This window comes from Corvus brachyrhynchos, unplaced genomic scaffold (assembly GCF_000691975.1).
Source record: "Corvus brachyrhynchos isolate BGI_N302 unplaced genomic scaffold, ASM69197v1 scaffold17, whole genome shotgun sequence".
NCBI lineage: Eukaryota > Metazoa > Chordata > Aves > Passeriformes > Corvidae > Corvus > Corvus brachyrhynchos.
Genome location: NW_008240046.1, coordinates 6,499,672 through 6,518,268, shown reverse-complemented (window position 1 = coordinate 6,518,268; position 18,597 = coordinate 6,499,672). Strand labels below are relative to the sequence as shown.

General features: G+C 36.7%; 1 protein-coding gene across 1 annotated transcript; it reads right to left on the bottom strand.

Moving 5' to 3' along the window:
• Positions 1-3,059: 3,059 nt before the first annotated feature.
• On the bottom strand, positions 3,060-18,476 carry OCIAD1 (OCIA domain containing 1). The gene is made up of 8 exons (XM_008641523.2): positions 18,348-18,476; positions 17,215-17,299; positions 13,681-13,734; positions 13,150-13,197; positions 10,118-10,247; positions 7,794-8,002; positions 6,293-6,442; positions 3,060-3,482 (listed from the first exon to the last, which is right to left on the bottom strand). The coding sequence occupies exons 1-8, from the start codon at positions 18,459-18,461 to the stop codon at positions 3,445-3,447; spliced, it is 828 nt and encodes a 275-aa protein (XP_008639745.2). The 5' UTR covers positions 18,462-18,476; the 3' UTR covers positions 3,060-3,444.
• Between the last annotated feature and the right edge of the window lie 121 nt (positions 18,477-18,597).

Genomic DNA, 18,597 nt, shown 5'->3' with positions numbered 1-18,597 from the left:
AGTGCTGTTAGATACAAGAACCTGTTTATTTTTCAGCATATCTTATAACCCAAACAGCTACGCATTTCTGGTTTTGCTATATTGCTTGACTTAAGTTAAATGAAAATACTAGTTGCTCATTTCCCTCATTATTTGGAAAGAAAGAATAATATGCTTGATGGTCTTGTGAGCTGGAAATCTGTACCCTGGCCAAGGTTCCGGTTTCAGGTTCTAATGCAGGTATTCAAAGATGCCTCAAAACTTTTGTACGGTGCTGGTGGTTCATGTTCAGTTCTGACATCACCCAAAAAAATACTTGAAAGTATAAACTCGAGGTATATGTGTGTCCAAGCCTGCCCTGGCTTTGCTGAATTAGCACAAACCCAGGGCAAGGGTCTGAAATGGTAACGGGATGCAAATTGTCCCATTTGTTACTTTGAGATTAAAACCCAAGGATTTGTGGATTTCTACAAACATAGGCAACTAAATTGCAAAAAGTAAAACAATATTTTTGGACCTCCTCTTTCATGTAAGAGATTACAGAGAACTTGTTCTGGTTGTGAGTCAGGAAGCTGCAAGTAAAGCCTTCTTATGGCAGGTCTGGTGTGTTTACGTGAGCCAAGGAACTGAGCTGGACCTGCCTCCTGCAGATGGGCACGGTCCTCACTCAGGGCCACAAACAAGAGTCCCCCATGAGAGAACAAACAGGTCTTTTAGCTTCCAGCAAACAGTAGACAAGTGAGGATTTCTTCTTGAATCGCAAGGAGGCAAGAAAGTTGTGGGTTCAGTCTGGAATATTAATGATTTCCCCAGGTTTCTGCAAATATGCTTAGCTTTCATTAATCAAATCAAATCACTTTTCATTTACACTTTTCTATTCCACATAGCTGTGTTCCAAACAACTTTAGTAGAGAAAAAACCCTGGAAAGGTCAGATTAGTACCTACTTGGGGCTCTAAACATGCCTACTAATTTGGGGAAATACAGAAACATTCAGGACCAGGATTTTTGGTAGCTTTACCAGCTATAAAAGAGCTGACGCAGATTTTTGCAACCCTCGTCTCTCTGTTCATGCACATTAGTAACAACTAACTTGGGGATAATGCTACCAGCTCCTTAAACTGGCCTGCTTATTTTTAAGAAATTGTGAAAACAATTATTTTATAAGGTTTTTTTAGAAATGTTCATAATGAAGCATTCAGACTCTTGGTGCTTGACTTATGGTATAAGAGGGGTTTTTTAATGTTATTTTTAATTTGAGGAAGAGGAGAAAATTTACTTAGCTTTACAATAAACATTGGGTTAATTCTCAGTTATTGACAAATATACAGGTATGATGGCCCATAGGAAAACTTTAAGTATTTTTTAACACCACTGTTCTGTACATCTAGTCACATTGCTTCCAGCAACCGTAACCCTGCTGTCAGCTCCAGGACACTTGGATTCAGTTAAAAATTCCTAAAAGTCATGGAAGTGCAATATGAGCAAGCTACTCATGGGTGACTGGGGAGCTGCTATGAAACCATGAGACTGTAAAGGCCCACTCTGAAACAAGGGGGTACTAATGGAAGATATGCAGGAAAAGAGAAGGAAGAAGATTGAATTCCCATGGCTGTTTAGTGAATCAGGGGCTCAACATACACATTATCACAGCAAACTAAATGTGACCCAACTCTGACAAAACATCAGTTCCCAGTACCCTACTAAATTAACAGCAATGTTTGTGAACTCTCCTGCATTTAATATGTATCAAGGATGTGAAATCCAAAGAATTTAAAATTGATTGATAGCAAACCAAACTTGTTCAAGTACAAAAAAAGTATGTCCTCTGAGGCACAGTAACTAGATGCAACAGAATGAATGCGTTATATTCAATCTAAAAATGCTATCTATACACAGTGTTACCTCAAGCAGAACATTAATTGACATGCCTTTTATTTTCTCCTCTAACAAAAGAAGAAAAATTATAATACAATTTATTTAAAACACTGTGCTTGTCCACCCAAAAATATTAATGTGAGGCAAGACACTTTACAGGAAGGCACCATCATAGGAATATGCTCTATTATTATCCTCTCAATCTTCTGCCTCCTGTTACTTGCATAACTTACAACTAAGAAACTCTGTGAATATTTTCATGATAAAGCTAATCAGCTTTGGAATAGCATACTGAAAACCACAGCAATGCAATTCTGGCAGACTGTATTTTCAGAGTTCACTCATCAGAGCCATAAGAAGCATTCTCTACAAGGTAAATTTCTGATACAACTTCAAGATTATCCAATTAGCACATTTTGTTTTTAGAAGATCAGCTTTTCTGAAAGCAATCTTCCTGTTCTGATTATTTTAAGTAGCATTTGGCTCCTTAGGCATCCTCCTCTTTCCCCCCTTGGTAGGCATGTTGTTTTTCAGCTCCAACAAGGATGTCAGGAATGCTTTTGTGCTATCAACTTCATCATGGTTTTTGCTCCCGTATCGCCCAAACTTCCAAATAAACACAATGCTGTGAGATGAAACTGCACACGCGAGAACATGAAAATCCCTAAGTGAAGGCAACATTTTGATTGAGACAGAGCAGGTGATGCAAACACCAGGAAATACTCTTCAGTTTTGCCAATGTAGCTCTTTTCTTACCGGCAATAATAATAAAACGTTCCATTGATTGGGATCTCTTCTCCATAAATGATGGTTTTGTCATGACTTGCAAAATTTGAGAAATACAGTGAAATATACAGAGCCTAACATTAACAGTCAATATATCATTCAAGGTTTTACCAAAGTTTGTCAGGTTTAGCCTTCTGCACTTAAATGTAGCTATTTTCAATACCTGCAATTTAATTCAATTATTTCCTTCAGAAATGACTGTCTTTAGAAACTTGTGGGCAAGTCAGAGTATCAGTCTAAAAATACAGCTGGCACTATGAAACAGTTTTGAAAAAGTTATGGTTACTTCTGTGTCTGGCTCAGCTCCTCAGCCCTTTTCCCCTCAATAGTTTAGTAGTATTCCTGACATTACAAACCAAGTATGACAACAATTTTAAGTTCCCAGAATATCACTTTCAGACAAAACAAAGTCAGAGGTGAGTTCTACAGGTAACTTTTAATGCAAGTCTTGAAATTTGAGAAGATTCTTCCCTTCTCAACACATGGGATTGCATTTATTTACATGTATTTTTACCTTATGTTATACGTTCATATTACCAGTTACCCTTTTCATTCTTAAACAACAGCACAAATGGTTTATAGTCATAACACCTCACAATAGCCTTGTATTCCATTTATGCAAAATTTAAAAAAATTAAGCATAAATACATCTTTTAATCTTCTGGCAAGTCAGGATTTTCTCCTCATTTATTAATAGCTGTGTCTGGCAGAGCATACCAAAGGTGCTGATACTCATGACTAATCTAGATGAAGTTCAAGTTAGCTGGCAGGAGGTAATTTTCTTCAGTTCTTCATTTGGCTCTTACTCGTCCCAGGTATCTCCATATTTATTTACTTTAACTAAAGAAAACAAAAGAAAAAACAAAAATAGTCACGTGATAGTTTAACTGCAAAAGTTTATCATATAAGCACCAAAAAGTATAATGAAGTGCACTGTCATCTGAAGTGGTGCATTGGGGGAGTGTCAGTCACAGAACAACAGACATCTAATTAAAGCTACTTTTGAATAAATGGGGAGAAGAGTTTGTTAATCATTTCACCTTAATGAATTAATAGTCAGTCAGGAGGCCTACTGTGCTAATTCCTGCTCTACAGAATTTGTAATTACTTTGAAACAAATGTAACATGTAGATGAAACAAAGACAATTGGAGGAAACAGGCAAGGAATGTTACAATAAATAATGAGGCTACATAATCTGGTTATGTGCACAGTTGGATGGATTCAGGATAGTTAAAAACATTCAAAGACAAACAAACAGAAATCGGTAATCCCTACTAGGAAACTGCTCAGCCATTATTATTTGGCAGCTTCTTTTAGCATAGGAGTGAGTCAGAGAGGAAAAAAACCTGGGTACTGGTCTAATGGCCTCGTACAGAAGTGTGTCACTGTAAGTGAACAACAACCAGAAAGTGAAAACAGGCTCTCTTGAAAGTGAGCTGCAAAGTCCTCTGTAATTGACTGCCATCACTGAAACTGTTAAGGATGGTCTACTTGATCCAGTAGAAATGCTGACACTAGTCAGGCACCCCTTTATAAATCCACTTGCAAGTTTATTACTAAGCTCACTGTTTCTTAATAACTATGCAACAGAACAAGTGGAATAGAGCAAAATGCCTGGTCCTTGTCTCAGTGAGCTATCAGCAAACTGAGCATAATGCCCTGACAAATCTCTTTGGAGCGACTGATATTGCAGTGAGACACAATGAGAAGCTCTTTCAAAGTATGATTTGATTTCCCCAGTCTAGATCACTATGCAGATGCACATATTTGTGCCGTGGCAAGGAAGGGAGAAGGCACCAGCAGATGGAAGTTAGGGATTGCTTAAAGCTGGTTTAAACATAGTTTGGTTTCCCTTCTGTCCTTGCAAGGGAGGGCAGAAATTACCGTCTCCTATTTGGGAGTCTGGGACCCAGAGGTAAGAGGATGAACCAAGGGGTAGTGACTGAGAAAGTATGAACAGGCACACAGCAAGTAACATGTCCAGTATGACACAAGAAGCTAAATCGGATCTTAGCCCACAACATCAGTGTAATCCCTGAACTGCAGATTTAAATGTACTTGCACGTGTAAACCATTCCTTAACTTCTGTATTCCCTCCTTACTCCTTTTCCCTAAAAATGCAAAGAAATACTTTAAAAAGTCAAGAGATACTTTAAAAAGTCTGTTTACAAATCTCATGCACTGCTCAGTTTTATTCTCAAAGCCCAGGTACAGCCTTCAAGCAGAACACAGAAATATAATAGAAGAATGCAATATTTGATCAACATTTTATAGAGATCTTTTATATACCTCAAGTAACTAAAAATAAAGTAACAAATGCACATTCTCATTTCACAGCCGCAACATTTGCCATGGAATATGGCAAGGTTTTCAGAATGCTGCTTAGCATTTCTGTGTATGGTTTTCAAGTGACATTTCCAGGCTATTTGTGGAGAAGTATCTTGAAAAAGAAGCATTCTCTAAAGCCATGAAGTGTCAGCCAACAGAATTTAAAAGCAATCTGAAACCACAGCTTCAATAATTTTTTCATGTGTCCTTTGGCACAATCACATGATAAACGAAAGCCTTTTATCCTTGAAGTAACAGATAAAAATCATTACACGAAAATTGTTTATAAATTTTCTTTCAAGACTGCAGATCTGTCCAAAGATAGATGATCTGCAGAAAGTAATTCACAAGCATCAAAGAGACTGACACTCTTAAGCAACACTGTTCCAAAGCTTGATATTACCACTTCAGAACTTTTTGCTTTAATACACTCTTCTATACTTACTACCACCTGTTATGCCTAATAGGAGACAACAGCTATTCCTGAAAGTCTTGTTGCAACATGGCTGACAAGACTGAGCAGTGCACACAAACCCAAACAATTCAAGGTGACTGTTCCATCACTGTGTTAAATGGTAAAACATTCCTCTTGCTACAATCGTTTTTACAGATGCCACATTAAATTTAAAAAGTTCTAGAACAAGCAATTATGAATTGCTTCTGTGTCTCCTTTTCAAAAAATTGATTGAGTCAGAAAAGTTGTCTGAATGGTGTCTTATTCTTCAGGACATTGCATTCTTATTTTGCTCTGTAAAGTTTTCTTTTTCACTGTGAAAACAAATCTCAATATTGCTGCCAAATACCGTTTCCTTCCTCTGGGTTTTAATGTAGAAAATGAACCTCTACAAACAATGCCTCTATAGAAATCCACTAATTCCACATGAAACAATTCATACAAGTAAATACCCTCCCCTTCAAACCATCAACCATGTGCTCTATTTTGAGAGAACAATGCTATCTAAACCACACACCCCCTTCCCATAGCTAAAACTCTTTGGTATAGCTCTGAGACTTCTTTGTTGAAAGAGGTTTCTCAATATACTCAATGAAGCAAAACTTACAAGCTTTTCAGTCTGGCACCAAGCAATATGGCTAGAGAAAAGGAATTATTATTTTCTATTGGATGATCTAAATTTTTGAAAAAATAATTAATCTGAAATAGGAAACTACAGACAGTATGTATCACATATGAGATACCTACAGATACTCTAAATAAAAATTGCTTTAAAGGTATGCAGAATTAAGCTTTGTGTTGCGATCATTTTTAACATTATGGCAAATATTTGAATTTAGCAAGTACTTCTGTAAATCAGAATATTACCTTCCTTAGCTGGTTTTTCCTGTGGAAGCTTGCTTGGAGTTTCTGCCTTTGGTGGTACCATTACATCGTATGTTCCTCTGTGTTTATTCCTTAATTCCTCATATGTGATGCCTTTTTTTTTACGACTTTCTTCTGGAACTGGAGCAGGTTCTGAAAACAAAACAAACGGAAAAATACTAAAGATGGCATAACGCACCAAAATTTGGCTTCAACATGTTATAGAATAACAGTTAATTACTGCTTAATCCCAAATGAAAAGGAGCATGACAGCTGAAATTCTAAATACAACAGTGAGTGTATATGGTCTTCAAGTAGTCCATTCCTTGTATCCTTTCCATTTTGTCAAACTGTTTTGAAACACTGGCAGCTAATTAATTTTCTTCATTTTACCATAAGAAAATCTAACTACCATGTGGGAGTTGATGGCTAAAATAGTTCTGGTCCCTTTATCTAAAATTTATGATAATTATACATTTGAGATATATATGATTTCTGAAGAGAAATCTAGATGAAGCTCAAGGGTTTGCATTAGGGCTTTAAATTTTGTTTACAAAGAATTAGGACAATATCTATCACATGTTGCCTGCTGAACATTTAATCCTTTTATCTATATTTATAATGCAGAATCTTGGATATATAATTTTACCAACTACTGATATTTATGATGAAATGCAGTAACAATTTTCTTGACACATTTACATCTGATACTTTCACATAATTATAACCAAGTTTCATGAAAGGGCTTTTTTAGTGAAATAAAACATTTTTCATAAAACTAATTCGAAGTACAAAACTTTGCATTTGACAGTAACTTCCTCCTTTGTGTACCAGAGACACCTGAATTCAGAATCCTGTGTTTCCCCTGCAATAGCTGAGGACAGTTCATACTGGAAGGAGGGGAACAGCAGCATGGCACCTGAAAACCATTTTAGTTCTCTATGAGAAAATCAGGCTGTTGGCAGATAGAACACAGTATACATTCAGTTCCCCAGAGACATAAATGTTTGTCACATTATGAAAAAACTTTAAAAAAAGTTTAATGTCCCAGAGTTACAGCAGTATGCAGCTACACCCCCATGGATGGTGGAACTGCAATCATCTTGAAATGGCCACAGGAAATTTGTAGGCTGTGGTTTATTCAGTAGAGTGAAGGCATGGCATATTCTCCCTTCTTTCAATCAAAGAGAACTTTCAGTCAGGCTGGGGTTTTTTGCAGCTTTAGTTCCACAACAGATAACATCTTGTAAGGTAATTCAGAATCTTTACTTACAATTAGAGCTAGAAAACCCTGAATTTAGTATACAGTTAGAACACAAAATAAAATTTATATTCATCTTCTGTGTAAAAACAATTCTAGTAATTCTTCAAGCTCTTTCACTCAAAACCACTATATTGTGCCATGTGTGTTTGCATAGGGTGAAAATACATAGTTTAGTAAGAGCAGTATCTAAAAGAAAGGCAAGAGTCTTTGCAGTACAAACTGCTAAATACTAAGACTCACCTTGAACAGTGTAATCAGTAATTCCTGTAGGTGAAGATTCGTTCAGGGAAGCACTGAATGGAATAGGTTCATAACTTGAGAGACCTCTATCTGTTGAGCTGTAATCATCTGAATAGCTAGAAGAAAGTGGGAATCCAGCTCTTGAAGAAGATGACTCAGTAAATGACTGAGAAGGTATGTCTGAAAATTCAGATTTCCGACTGGAACGGCTGGAAAAGAATACAACTAAATATTAAATACAGAAGTACTAAAGTTAAAAATGGAACTGTAAGAGTTAACAATACTTGCAATTCAAGAAAATGTTCTTTCATTTTAAGAAGAGAAGTTTAGTTTCCAACTGAATCATCATCTTAAAAAAATTTTGGGATGTTTTGGGTATTTTCTGTACATTGCAAAGATTTCTGTAGTCTCTTCCCCAACATTCTTCCCTTCCTCAAAGAATATTAGCTCATACCTCCAGAGCAGGAGACAAAACCTATTGCACTTTACAAGACTAAAGTTACAATCCTTTTTCCCAAGGAATCTTCAGAAAAAAACACCCCACATCAGACACAAATAGTACAGGGTGTGCCCATGTAACTAGTGGTAGTATGAACTATAGTTAATTTTAAAAGCCTCTTAGGAAGAATTTGATATTTAAAACCCTTCATCATTAGAAGGTGCTGTAATTGATCAGTACTGAACACCAGAAGGAGAACAAACAGCTATCTTGGGGGAATTAAATTATGAAAATTAATCAGGTTGCTGAATTCTGCAAAAATATTAACGAATTTTCTCTTGAGAGGGAAAGGTAGTATCATATAAAGAATATTCTGGAAAATGGTGCCAGATATTTTAAAGTATTCTTTATATTCTTAGAATGGCCTTGCAAGCCACTACACAACATTCCAGAGTATTTATTAATATTTTACTTTTAATTTCTGCTTAGCTGTACTTTAAGTTTCCTATGAAAAACATTTGCAATTAGTCTTTAATTGTCATAATAAACATACAGAGCAAAGCTATTTTATTGCCAAATTATGTTTTTAAAATATATGCAAACACAGCTTTAAGAACTACCTAATCTCTTAGCTCTCTACGAATTTTTAACTGCAAATCAAATTACCAAAATATATTAATTAGTAGACATACGATGCCCAGGAAAGTGTAATGATTTCTGCTGCTGGTTTAAAAGGGTAGCCTGTATGGGTAATAATGCAATTGAAATTAATTTAAATTATTCATTCAACCAAGAAAAAGGAATTTATCACTTAGGAAATAAAACTTTACAGATACAAATGGGCCATTAATGGTTGAAGGAATTTATTGGTGTGGCAGATGATGGTACTTAAACAAGTTCTCATGTAAACACAGTTAATGAGCATGATAATTTCGTATTAGAAACTGGAGGGGGGTGAAGTGGCAAGTCCAACTCCAATTCAGCTGATTCTATACAGTAAGTGCATGAAGTGGTAATTCCTAAAATTATGTTTGATGTCATAAAACCATAAACATTTCAGAATAAAGGTAAATCTTGCAGACAAAATATAAACTGTCATAAATCTGAATTTATAATGTAACTAAGAATTCAAGCAAATCTTTATAAACATTTAACAAATCTCAGCACATAAATAGGAAGACTACTACTCACTATCCAAACACTATTCTCCCAGTTTTGAATCAAGGGTTTAAGTGACATATTCTGAAAGCAGCTTGCAATTAAAAACCAGTTGAAGTAGAAAACATTCTGGAAGAAAACAGGAAATAGTTTTAAGAACCTGATGAGTTTCTCATATGTACAGCATAATGCTGTTACAGATGTAAGGGATTTAAACAAACAGCAGTAGGTTTGACCACCATACTTCTTCCTGCACTGATATTGTTTACTGAGCTCTTTCCTTTGATAAACACTGAAATCATTTCCACCCTTTTCCTACTTCAATCAAACTAAACCATGGGAAAAACTTCCAGAATGTTACACTATTTTATTTCAGTTAATTTAGTTTACTTCTAAACTAAGGAGGCAACTTGTACTGTCACGCTTCTGTAAGCAAATTTCATGGGAAACACTCTTAATTTTACAAGGAATACAGTTTGCTAAGTAAAATGTTTCTTTTTCTACTCTTTAATCAGTTGTATGTAAAGAGCTCAAAATACATATTTTATAGCTTGTCAACTGATATGAATACAGATTCCTGAAAGGGGTAGATTTGAGGTAATGGGGAATGAGGAAAGGTGCAGCTCTGAAGGTGTTTGAAAGCTGCAAAAGTTGTATTGATCTGTTAGTGTTTAAAATACCCTATTCAAGAATACATTATAAATTTAAAAGATAATTAAATTCTTACTTAGGTGAACTATGTCTCTGAGCTTGTCGTAGAACATCTCCTATCGGGGAATCCTTCAGTTTCTTAAATTTCTCGCTACAGATTGGCAAGTAGGATATCTTTCCAGCCAGGTATCCACACATTCCAGCAACTTTTTAAAAAGAAAAAGAGATAGGTTTTATATGCTGCACTATAACATTCAACATAGTTTTAAAGTAATAATTTCAAATAAATCATGTAGTATCTTGAATAAAAGAAAGAAAACCAGTTTAGATCTAAACCAAAAACATGCAGTAATCATCTCTGCTTCTTCTGCAGACAAAGGGTACTAAAACCAAATGCAACAGCTGAACAGAGACATAAAGTAATGATTTAGACATGGTGTGAACATCAGATGATTTCAGCTAGTACTTGATGAATTAAAGGTGACCAAAAAAAAGAAAAATAATTGCATCGTTTTTTCTCAAGATGCAGAAATCACAATTAACTACCAAAGATGAAAAACCAGTCAGAAATAAATACAGGCAGTAAATTCTGCTAATTTAATCCATCAGAACAGTCGGATCCTGAAAAGGCTTTCACTAGTATGAAGAGGGGTCTAAATAAACTTAGCATTAGACTCAGTATCTTCTGAAAAGCATTCTGTGATTTGGCTGCCAGAGGGCAAACAACTAAATTAGCTGAACCCTTGCACTCACTAGGCAAACACTTTCAATTTAGTGCATGAGCTCTTTCCATCTGCTGCACAGGACATAAGAATAAATTATCAAGATAGTTCTTTCTGGGTTTAAGACTTATGATTTCCATCAACTGGCTCCTTCAAGTTTTATGAGTGGCTCAGTGGAGTATGACGGATTCTGTGGAATTAACAGTTTTGTTGTCGACTTTCTAGGAGAAAATGATTAGACCCTTCTTTCATGTGCAGTGAATATTTCCTAAATAGAAAGACTAAGAGTCTTGATTATCAAGTCAGGAAGGAGTTAATTACCAGTAACGTTAATCATCTGCTGTTCTCAGCTGTAGATTACATTGTCTGGGAATCAATATAAAAGGGGATTTTACCCTAGCCTGCTGTACTGGTACTGAAATTGTGATTCCTGTTCTAATGTCTTATTTTCAAAAGAAGAGTAAAAGTCCTTTTCGAAGGGAATAAAGAAGAACAGCCACAACTATGAGTGAAGTTTACAAATGAAGAATATAATGGTTTAGGTGTTTAGCAGGTTAAAAAACCCCAAGCATCTCAAATACAGTAAGTATGTGCAAAGAGAAAAATTACAAGCCCTTAAATCAGCCTAAGAAGAATTAAAACTACGTATTTAGCAAAATAAAGCTTAACAGAAAAAGAGATTAAGAGAAAAAGAGAAAGTCTTTTTGCTTGAGGCCTTCTAGTCAAGAAAAGGGGAAGTATCCCTCTGGAAGATGTTTCACTCAAAGTAATTATTGGCTAAAGTATTTGGTTTATTTTATTACAGAACTAACAGCCAGACGATCCACATTTTCTTAGTTAGCACAGTAAATTACATATTATTGTTCTTTGCTTCTATATTCACTGTGACAAGATCTTAGAGAAGCTGATTAGATATGGCCAGGTCCCACTGCAAACTAACATGAAGACATACAGGCATATGAATCTTCTCCTTCTTTGTCAGAGAGAGGACCAATAGCTCTCTGCTGTGTTGAAGGGGATGCTGTCAATGTAGTGAATCAGCCATGACTAACTAGAAGTTTCAGTAAATAGGTCTGAGTACCGAGAAAACTACTGAGAAAAGTATAGTAATTCCTACAGGCAGAACATCCTGGCCAGCCCAGCTGCACCTTATTTTTTCCCCTGATTTCAATAAATTAGCTCTATTAAATAAGAAGAATGTGGCCCTTATGTGTAGGAGTGATTGGGGAAATAGCAGTTCTATTATTTATTAGAAATGTTTGTTATACCATTGTTTGGTGTTCAAAGAAAGTAACCAGAATTTAGCATAAACAACTGGGGGCCCTAGTCTCTCACATTCATTTATCTGCTCAAACAAGACTTCCTTGACCACAAATCACAGGGTTTACCCTCTTCCCACTGAAGTAAACTGGCTGTATCTGCACAGATTGGCAAGATGGCAACTTCCTGTTTTACTGTCCTGTATTACATTGAAAAGGTTAATTTATTAAGTTAATAATTTATTTTTGATTATATTTAATCCAAAAATCATTCACATGAAATTGCTGTTTTCCTACAATTGTACGTACATAATGCCCAGGGAAAGAAAAGGTAATTAAAATAGCCTGAATGGGACACATGAGATACATGAATAAAGACCTTCAAATTAGGAAGGGCGGGGTGGGCGTATTCTGGCAATGTAATTTAAAGTGAAGTTGTACAGTATTTATTTACAATGTTTTTATCTTAAATGATTATGTTACATTTATCAAGCAATTTTATACAAACCTTATAAAAAAAAGTTGTCCAAAATCCACAGTACAAATTCAGACGGTGAATAAATCACTGAATCATAAAATCGCTTGTGTTGCAAAGGGACCTTAAAGATCATCTAGTTCCAACCCTGCTGCCATGAGCAGGGATGCCCTTCACTAAGCCTGGTTGCTCAGGTCCTCATCCAACCTGGCCATGAACACTTCCAGGAACGAGGCATCCACAACTACTCTTGGCAACCTGTCCAATGCCTCACCACCCTCAGTAAAGGATTTCTTTCTAACATCTAATCTAAATCTCTCCTCTTTTAGTTTAAAACAATTGTTCACACTGGGCATTAGGAAAAGGTTCTTCACTGAGAGGGTTGTCAGGCACTGGAACAGGCTGCCCAGGGAGGCAGTCACAGCAAGCCTGTTAGGGTTTGAGGAGCATCTAGAAAACACTCTTAGTCACACGGGGTAGTTTTAGGTAGTTCTGTCAGGAGCAGGAAGTTCAGACTCTGGTCTTTATGAGTCCCTGCCAACTTGAGTCACAGTGAATTAGCCAGCCAGTCTCAGGGGAATTACATCTGCGTAAGAGACTCCAGAACACAGAGCATGAATACAAGCTGAATTTATATGTAGCTTTTACTTACATGCAACTTTAATAAAAGAGCCAAATCTTGAGGTATCTCTTAGAACACCTGAAAATGAGGATGAAATCAGATATTAAGATAAGATATATGATATTATGTAAGATATATGTAATCAGATATTAAGAATGAAGCTGAAAAACCTCAGCTGTAGTTATGTTTGTAGGTAGCAGGTTACTCTTTTACACTTCACGTTAAATAAAAAAATCCTAACATCTGAATTCCCCAAAACATTAAAGAATCTAGGAATTATCTCTTTAATCATATTTAATCACAGAGTTATTACACACTGAGAACATATTGGTTCATAATCAGTGAGATATTGCACTTGTCACACAACATAAAACACACATGAACTTGATTTTAAGTTCAGCTCCCTCTTTATGTTGAGGAACTGCAAATCATGTAGCTGCAGAGTCTGAACTTTAGTTACAAGTAGATTGGACATTATATTATCATCATAACTTTCCTAACAGCAGAAAGATATTTCATCTGAGCAAATCCAAATGAAATGGACGTATTTTTACACTTTACCTTTTCTAATTAAGAAACTAGTACCAAGCATGCTCACTGCAGCCAAAGGAAAAGCTGTGAAGAAGAAAAAAGCTGCTTAAAATACAATTTTCAATATTTTTAATCACATTTAACAAAATATGCAAAAATGAGAGTTGCTATGCCTTCCTAAGCTCATTTGTATAAGAATATAAGGAGATATATATATATATATATATAAAATTAACAACCGGTATATAAATTATCAAACATTCTTGATTCCAGTTTTTAAGACCTACTACAAATTATGTGGTACTAATTAATGAGTCATCTGACCTGCATTATACTTCATGCTTCCTAAAATACAAAAGCTGGTGTCAGATGGAATAAAGCTCTCCAGACAAGACTCCAGGTCTAGCTACAACTGCTACAGCATCAAGGTGCAGAACTTTAAGCTAGAGAGGCACACACAGTTCTTCACGACAGAAGGAAGTTATAAAGAAGCCAGTGCCTCTAAAAATTTTTGATAACCAAAACTCTTGATGTTTTAACATAAGAACTTTGGAAAAAGTTTACATCTTATAGAGCTATAAATCAGATTGATTAGAATTGGGTAATGCTTTATTCACCAGCAAATTAAAAAACAGGGCAACTTTTTCTGTAGCTTACAGATCAAATTATACAACCTGGGGTTAGGGTCAGGAATGCATAGAAAACAACTTTATGGAAGACCATCAATGCCTACCACAATCAGCCTAACAGTTCACGTCAATTTTTATTATATTGAAAGGCTTTGGGTGGCAAGAAGCATTTGAAGATGGCAAAAAAAAAAAAAAGGTATACTTCTTTCAAGCAATGATAACTATTATATTGGGAAGATTAACTGTACAACTATTCGTAAGGACCAGATACAGGGACAATGAAAAAACAAACATGACAGAAGACTAAAATTATTTACATTAAAGATTTAGATATGCCACAATGAAATTTAATTTAATGTAAATCTGAAAATATAGATGTTGCAAAAAGGCTCAGTGACATCTAGGAGAGAAATTTTTGCAACAGCACTAGATGCTTATAGTGTTTTGATGCACACAGTTTGCTAATTAAGTTCATATTTGAAGACAAATCACATTTTTGGAGAGCAAAGTATTAAAGAATACTTTGCAAATTAACAGTTTGTTCCCTCACAAATCCTGACAGGTCTAAACTAGTAAGGAGTCCAACCAGCATCTCAGGGTAAATGTGACTGGATGTCACTTTTAAAAAGAAGTATTGGCTCCTTTGTTCAAAGCAAGATTACAGCAAAACTTCAGAATAGAGACTAAAACCTTCCAACCTATTAGATATTAAAAATCTGATGCTTTTAGAGATTCCAGACCTATATTTTCCAAAATTTGCAGTTCTAGATTTTCTGAGATATAGAATGACAGCACAGATTTGAAACTGAATTGTAAAAGAAAAAAAACCCCAAAACCAAAAACAAACAAGGGGAGGGTGGATGTGTTGAGAAAAATACATTCAAAAAGAACTTATTACAGTTAGACATCAGTCTAACTCTTAGAAGTTTGAAATTATTTATAGACCCAACACAAATATTCCAGATATCAAAGACAGGTTATACGAGTATGTGAGCATGTAAGTGACCTGAAGTAGTAACTAAAAATTAAAATAATAATAGATAAATGAAAACTGGATTCATACATAAAAATTAATATGAATTATTCACCTGTAAGGAAAAAACCCCAACAAAACAAACTTAATGAATCAGAAAATATCAGCAGAAAAGTACTTTTTCTGCTTCAGGAACAAAATAAATCTAGGGAAAATAATGGAAGGCTGGTATATCAACAGCACATAAGGATGGTAATATAAGTACCCTAGTCAAAATTGTTTTATAGGAAAAAAGTTATGTCAGTATGATTTGATTTTGTTAGCAAGATTAGAAGTGCGAAAGATAAAGTTGTAGATTGTAGGTAGTGTGAATTTTTAAGGGTGTTAGAACTTATATGATAACATGATTACAAACTAGTAACTCCAGTAAAGCATGTATTAAACTGAATTGTGAAATGACTAGCAGCAGAAGCTGTCAAGAGAAACTGTCAAAACACAGAGGGTCTGTAAGAATGAGTAAAATTTGCTACAGCTTGGAATTTGAATAAACGAACTGAAAATACACACATTTGTAGTAATTTCAGTGAATAACAAAAGCTTACACAATACAAGGTGAGGAGTTCAGGGCAGTCACATAAGTAGCCTCTTGCAAAGGGGAGTTCAAGCAATATGTGTTTAATACAGTGAATACAACAGTTTAGTATGTGTATGCAGAACAGGGAAGCAAAGACAGGAGACCTAGAAAACAGTGATGGACTTTAGCCTCTCCCAGAGAGATAACAGCACAGTACACAACCTCTGGAAAAAAAAAAATCTGTTACTGTTGTAGCTCCCTAAAGAGAAATGACTCCAGAAACTAATTTAGGGCTTCCAAATACTACCTACGTGTTGTTTCTTCAGTGACTGTATAAAGATGCACAGGGCAATGAGCTACATTGCCCAGCAGCAGAACAGCTCAGGAACAACAATACTCTCCCCTCTTTGTCTTTCAGAAGAGACATTATCAATAAACCATAACCAATCATCATTGTACCACTAAGGGACCTGCCTCTTTTCACTTATAAAATTATACAGAAAATGGTTACGTTTTAGCAAATATGTAGAAGATTTCCAAGTATTTGTGTCAAAGTGGATGAGGAGAATGCCAAACCAATGGAGAAAGACAACACAGAACTTTGAATCATTAATTCAAAATCACAATGCCTTAGAAGCTGTCCCTGAAAGTACTGGCTTCCATGAGAAATCAGAGCCCCGGTGTGCTAAAATTAGCAAATCAGCTGCTAAATTCTTCATCTGTCCTGGTTTTTGCCAAGCCGCCAGCATCAGGAGTAACCTACTAGTGTGTGATAAAACAGCAGGTAACAATCACATCAGAAGGCTTGTTCAAACCTCGTGGCCAGCTGTACAAAATCAAGTATGCCTTGAGCCTTTGGATTACAGAAACTATGCCCAGACATCTGGCTATGCACAGACACAGCAATTTTCCCCAAAAGTTGAACTGAGTGACTACTTATATATTGTTCTCTTCACAAGTCTCAATAAAAATGAAAAGCAATGGTTGTAAGTTAAACTATTTTATTCTTGCATGCTAAAGATAACAATAAAAATTTTTTAAAAAGCAGAAATAATAAACAAAAAAACTCCCCAGTAATATAAATGAGACTCATTAACTAGATCTATTTTCAGACTTTTAATAAGCACATTAACTTAAAATATGAAGAGATCTTGTTATAAAGCATGAAACTTAGAAATTATGTTGCACCTTTTATGAAACTCCTGCCCTGCAAGCTCTTAGGAAATACTACATGGATCAGCATTTTCTGGGACGCAGTTCTAGTGCATGTGAAGCTTGTTAATGCAGCATTGTGCTATATTGACCCAGGCCCTCCATAATGCCTCAGATAACAGCAAAAGCTAAAGGTGGAAGGAAAGTAACCAAGTTTACCAGCAAAGTGAACTTACCTCTATACCGGAAACTCTCATCAGCACATTCTTTGAGGAGTCTTCTTTCCTCCTCTGTTGGAACATAAGGCTTAGGTACTTCCCTCTTCCATCAGGGAAATAAATTAGAGAAGAATGGACAAAAGAACAGTTTGGGGACATTTTTCAATCAAAAAACTTAATGTCTAGCTTTCACACCTTGTAGTTTCCATTCTTTCACCCAGCTATACTTAAGAAACCAGTGCCTTTTGTCCATGCATGTCACATGAAAAATCATTTAAAAAATCGAATGCTTCTAAAAATCACAAGAGAGCAGAAAATACTTTGTGCATAGTCAGATCCCAACTCAGCTCAGTCCTTTTACTTCAGAAAAGCCTGCTTTGGTCCCTCCAACCAGCCTTCCAAATAGCTGAAATCTGACAGGTCATTAAGTGCCTTTTTAAGGTATTTCTCAGGGTTTCAAAGACACAGGGTGTGTTGTTGGTTCACAGGGATGTAATTCAACGAGAGCTGATCAGCTGTTTCGCCAGCGAGTGAGAGGCTTGTGTGGAGGTGCCTGACCCTGTCCTGCCGTGAGAGCCGTGCCGCCGGGCACGCTGCCAGACGCACAGCAGTGAGAAGGCCATCGGCACCACGAGAATAGAGAATCACAGAATCAACTGGTTGGAAAAGACCTCTGAGATCATCTAGGACTGAACACCACTTTGTCAACTAGACAGTGGCACTAAGTGCCAAGTCCAGTCTTTCCTTAAACAATGCCATGGACGGTGACTCCAGAACCTCCCTGAGCAGTCCATTCCAATATCTAATGACCCTTCCTGTGAAGAAATTCCTTCTAATGTCCAATCTAAACCTCCCCTGGCACAGCTTAATACTATGCTCTCTTGTCCTATCGCTGGTTGCCTGGGAGAAGAGGCCGATCCCCACCGGGCTACAGCCTCCTTTCAGGCAGTTGAAGAGGGTGATAAGGGCTCCCCGAGCCTCCTTTTCTCCAGGCTAAACACCCCCAGCTCCCACAGCCCCTCTTCATAAGACTTGTACTCCAGACCCTTCACCACCTCTGTTGCCCTTCTCTGGACATGTTCCAGCACTTCAGTGTCCTTCCTGAATTGAGGAGCCCAATTCTGAACGCAGTACTTGAGGTGTGGCCTCACCGGTTCCGAGTACAGGGGGCTGGTGACTTCCCTGGTCCTGCAGGCCACACCATTCCTGATACAGGCCAGGATGCCATCGGTACCTGAGCACATTGTTGGCTCACGGTCAGACATGAACACCTCCTTACCTCCTGCCAGGACCCCCCCCTCCCCGGCCCCCGGGAGGCCTCAAGGGCACCGTCCCCGCGGAGAGCTCAGGGCAGGGGCAGCCCAGCGGCCGACAGGGATCCCCTTTCCCTGGCCCGAGCCC

Bases quoted from the DNA above. Each gene is read 5' to 3' on its own strand.
- OCIAD1 (XM_008641523.2), bottom strand. From the start codon at position 18,461: ATGTCTGACCGTGAGCCAACAATGTGCTCAGGTACCGATGGCATCCTG. The intron at 13,735-17,214 runs GTAAGTTCACTT...TCTTCTTCACAG, and splicing joins TGAGAGTTTCCGGTATAGAG to CTTTTCCTTTGGCTGCAGTG. The intron at 8,003-10,117 runs GTAAGAATTTAA...ATTCTTTTCCAG, and splicing joins CAGAGACATAGTTCACCTAA to CCGTTCCAGTCGGAAATCTG.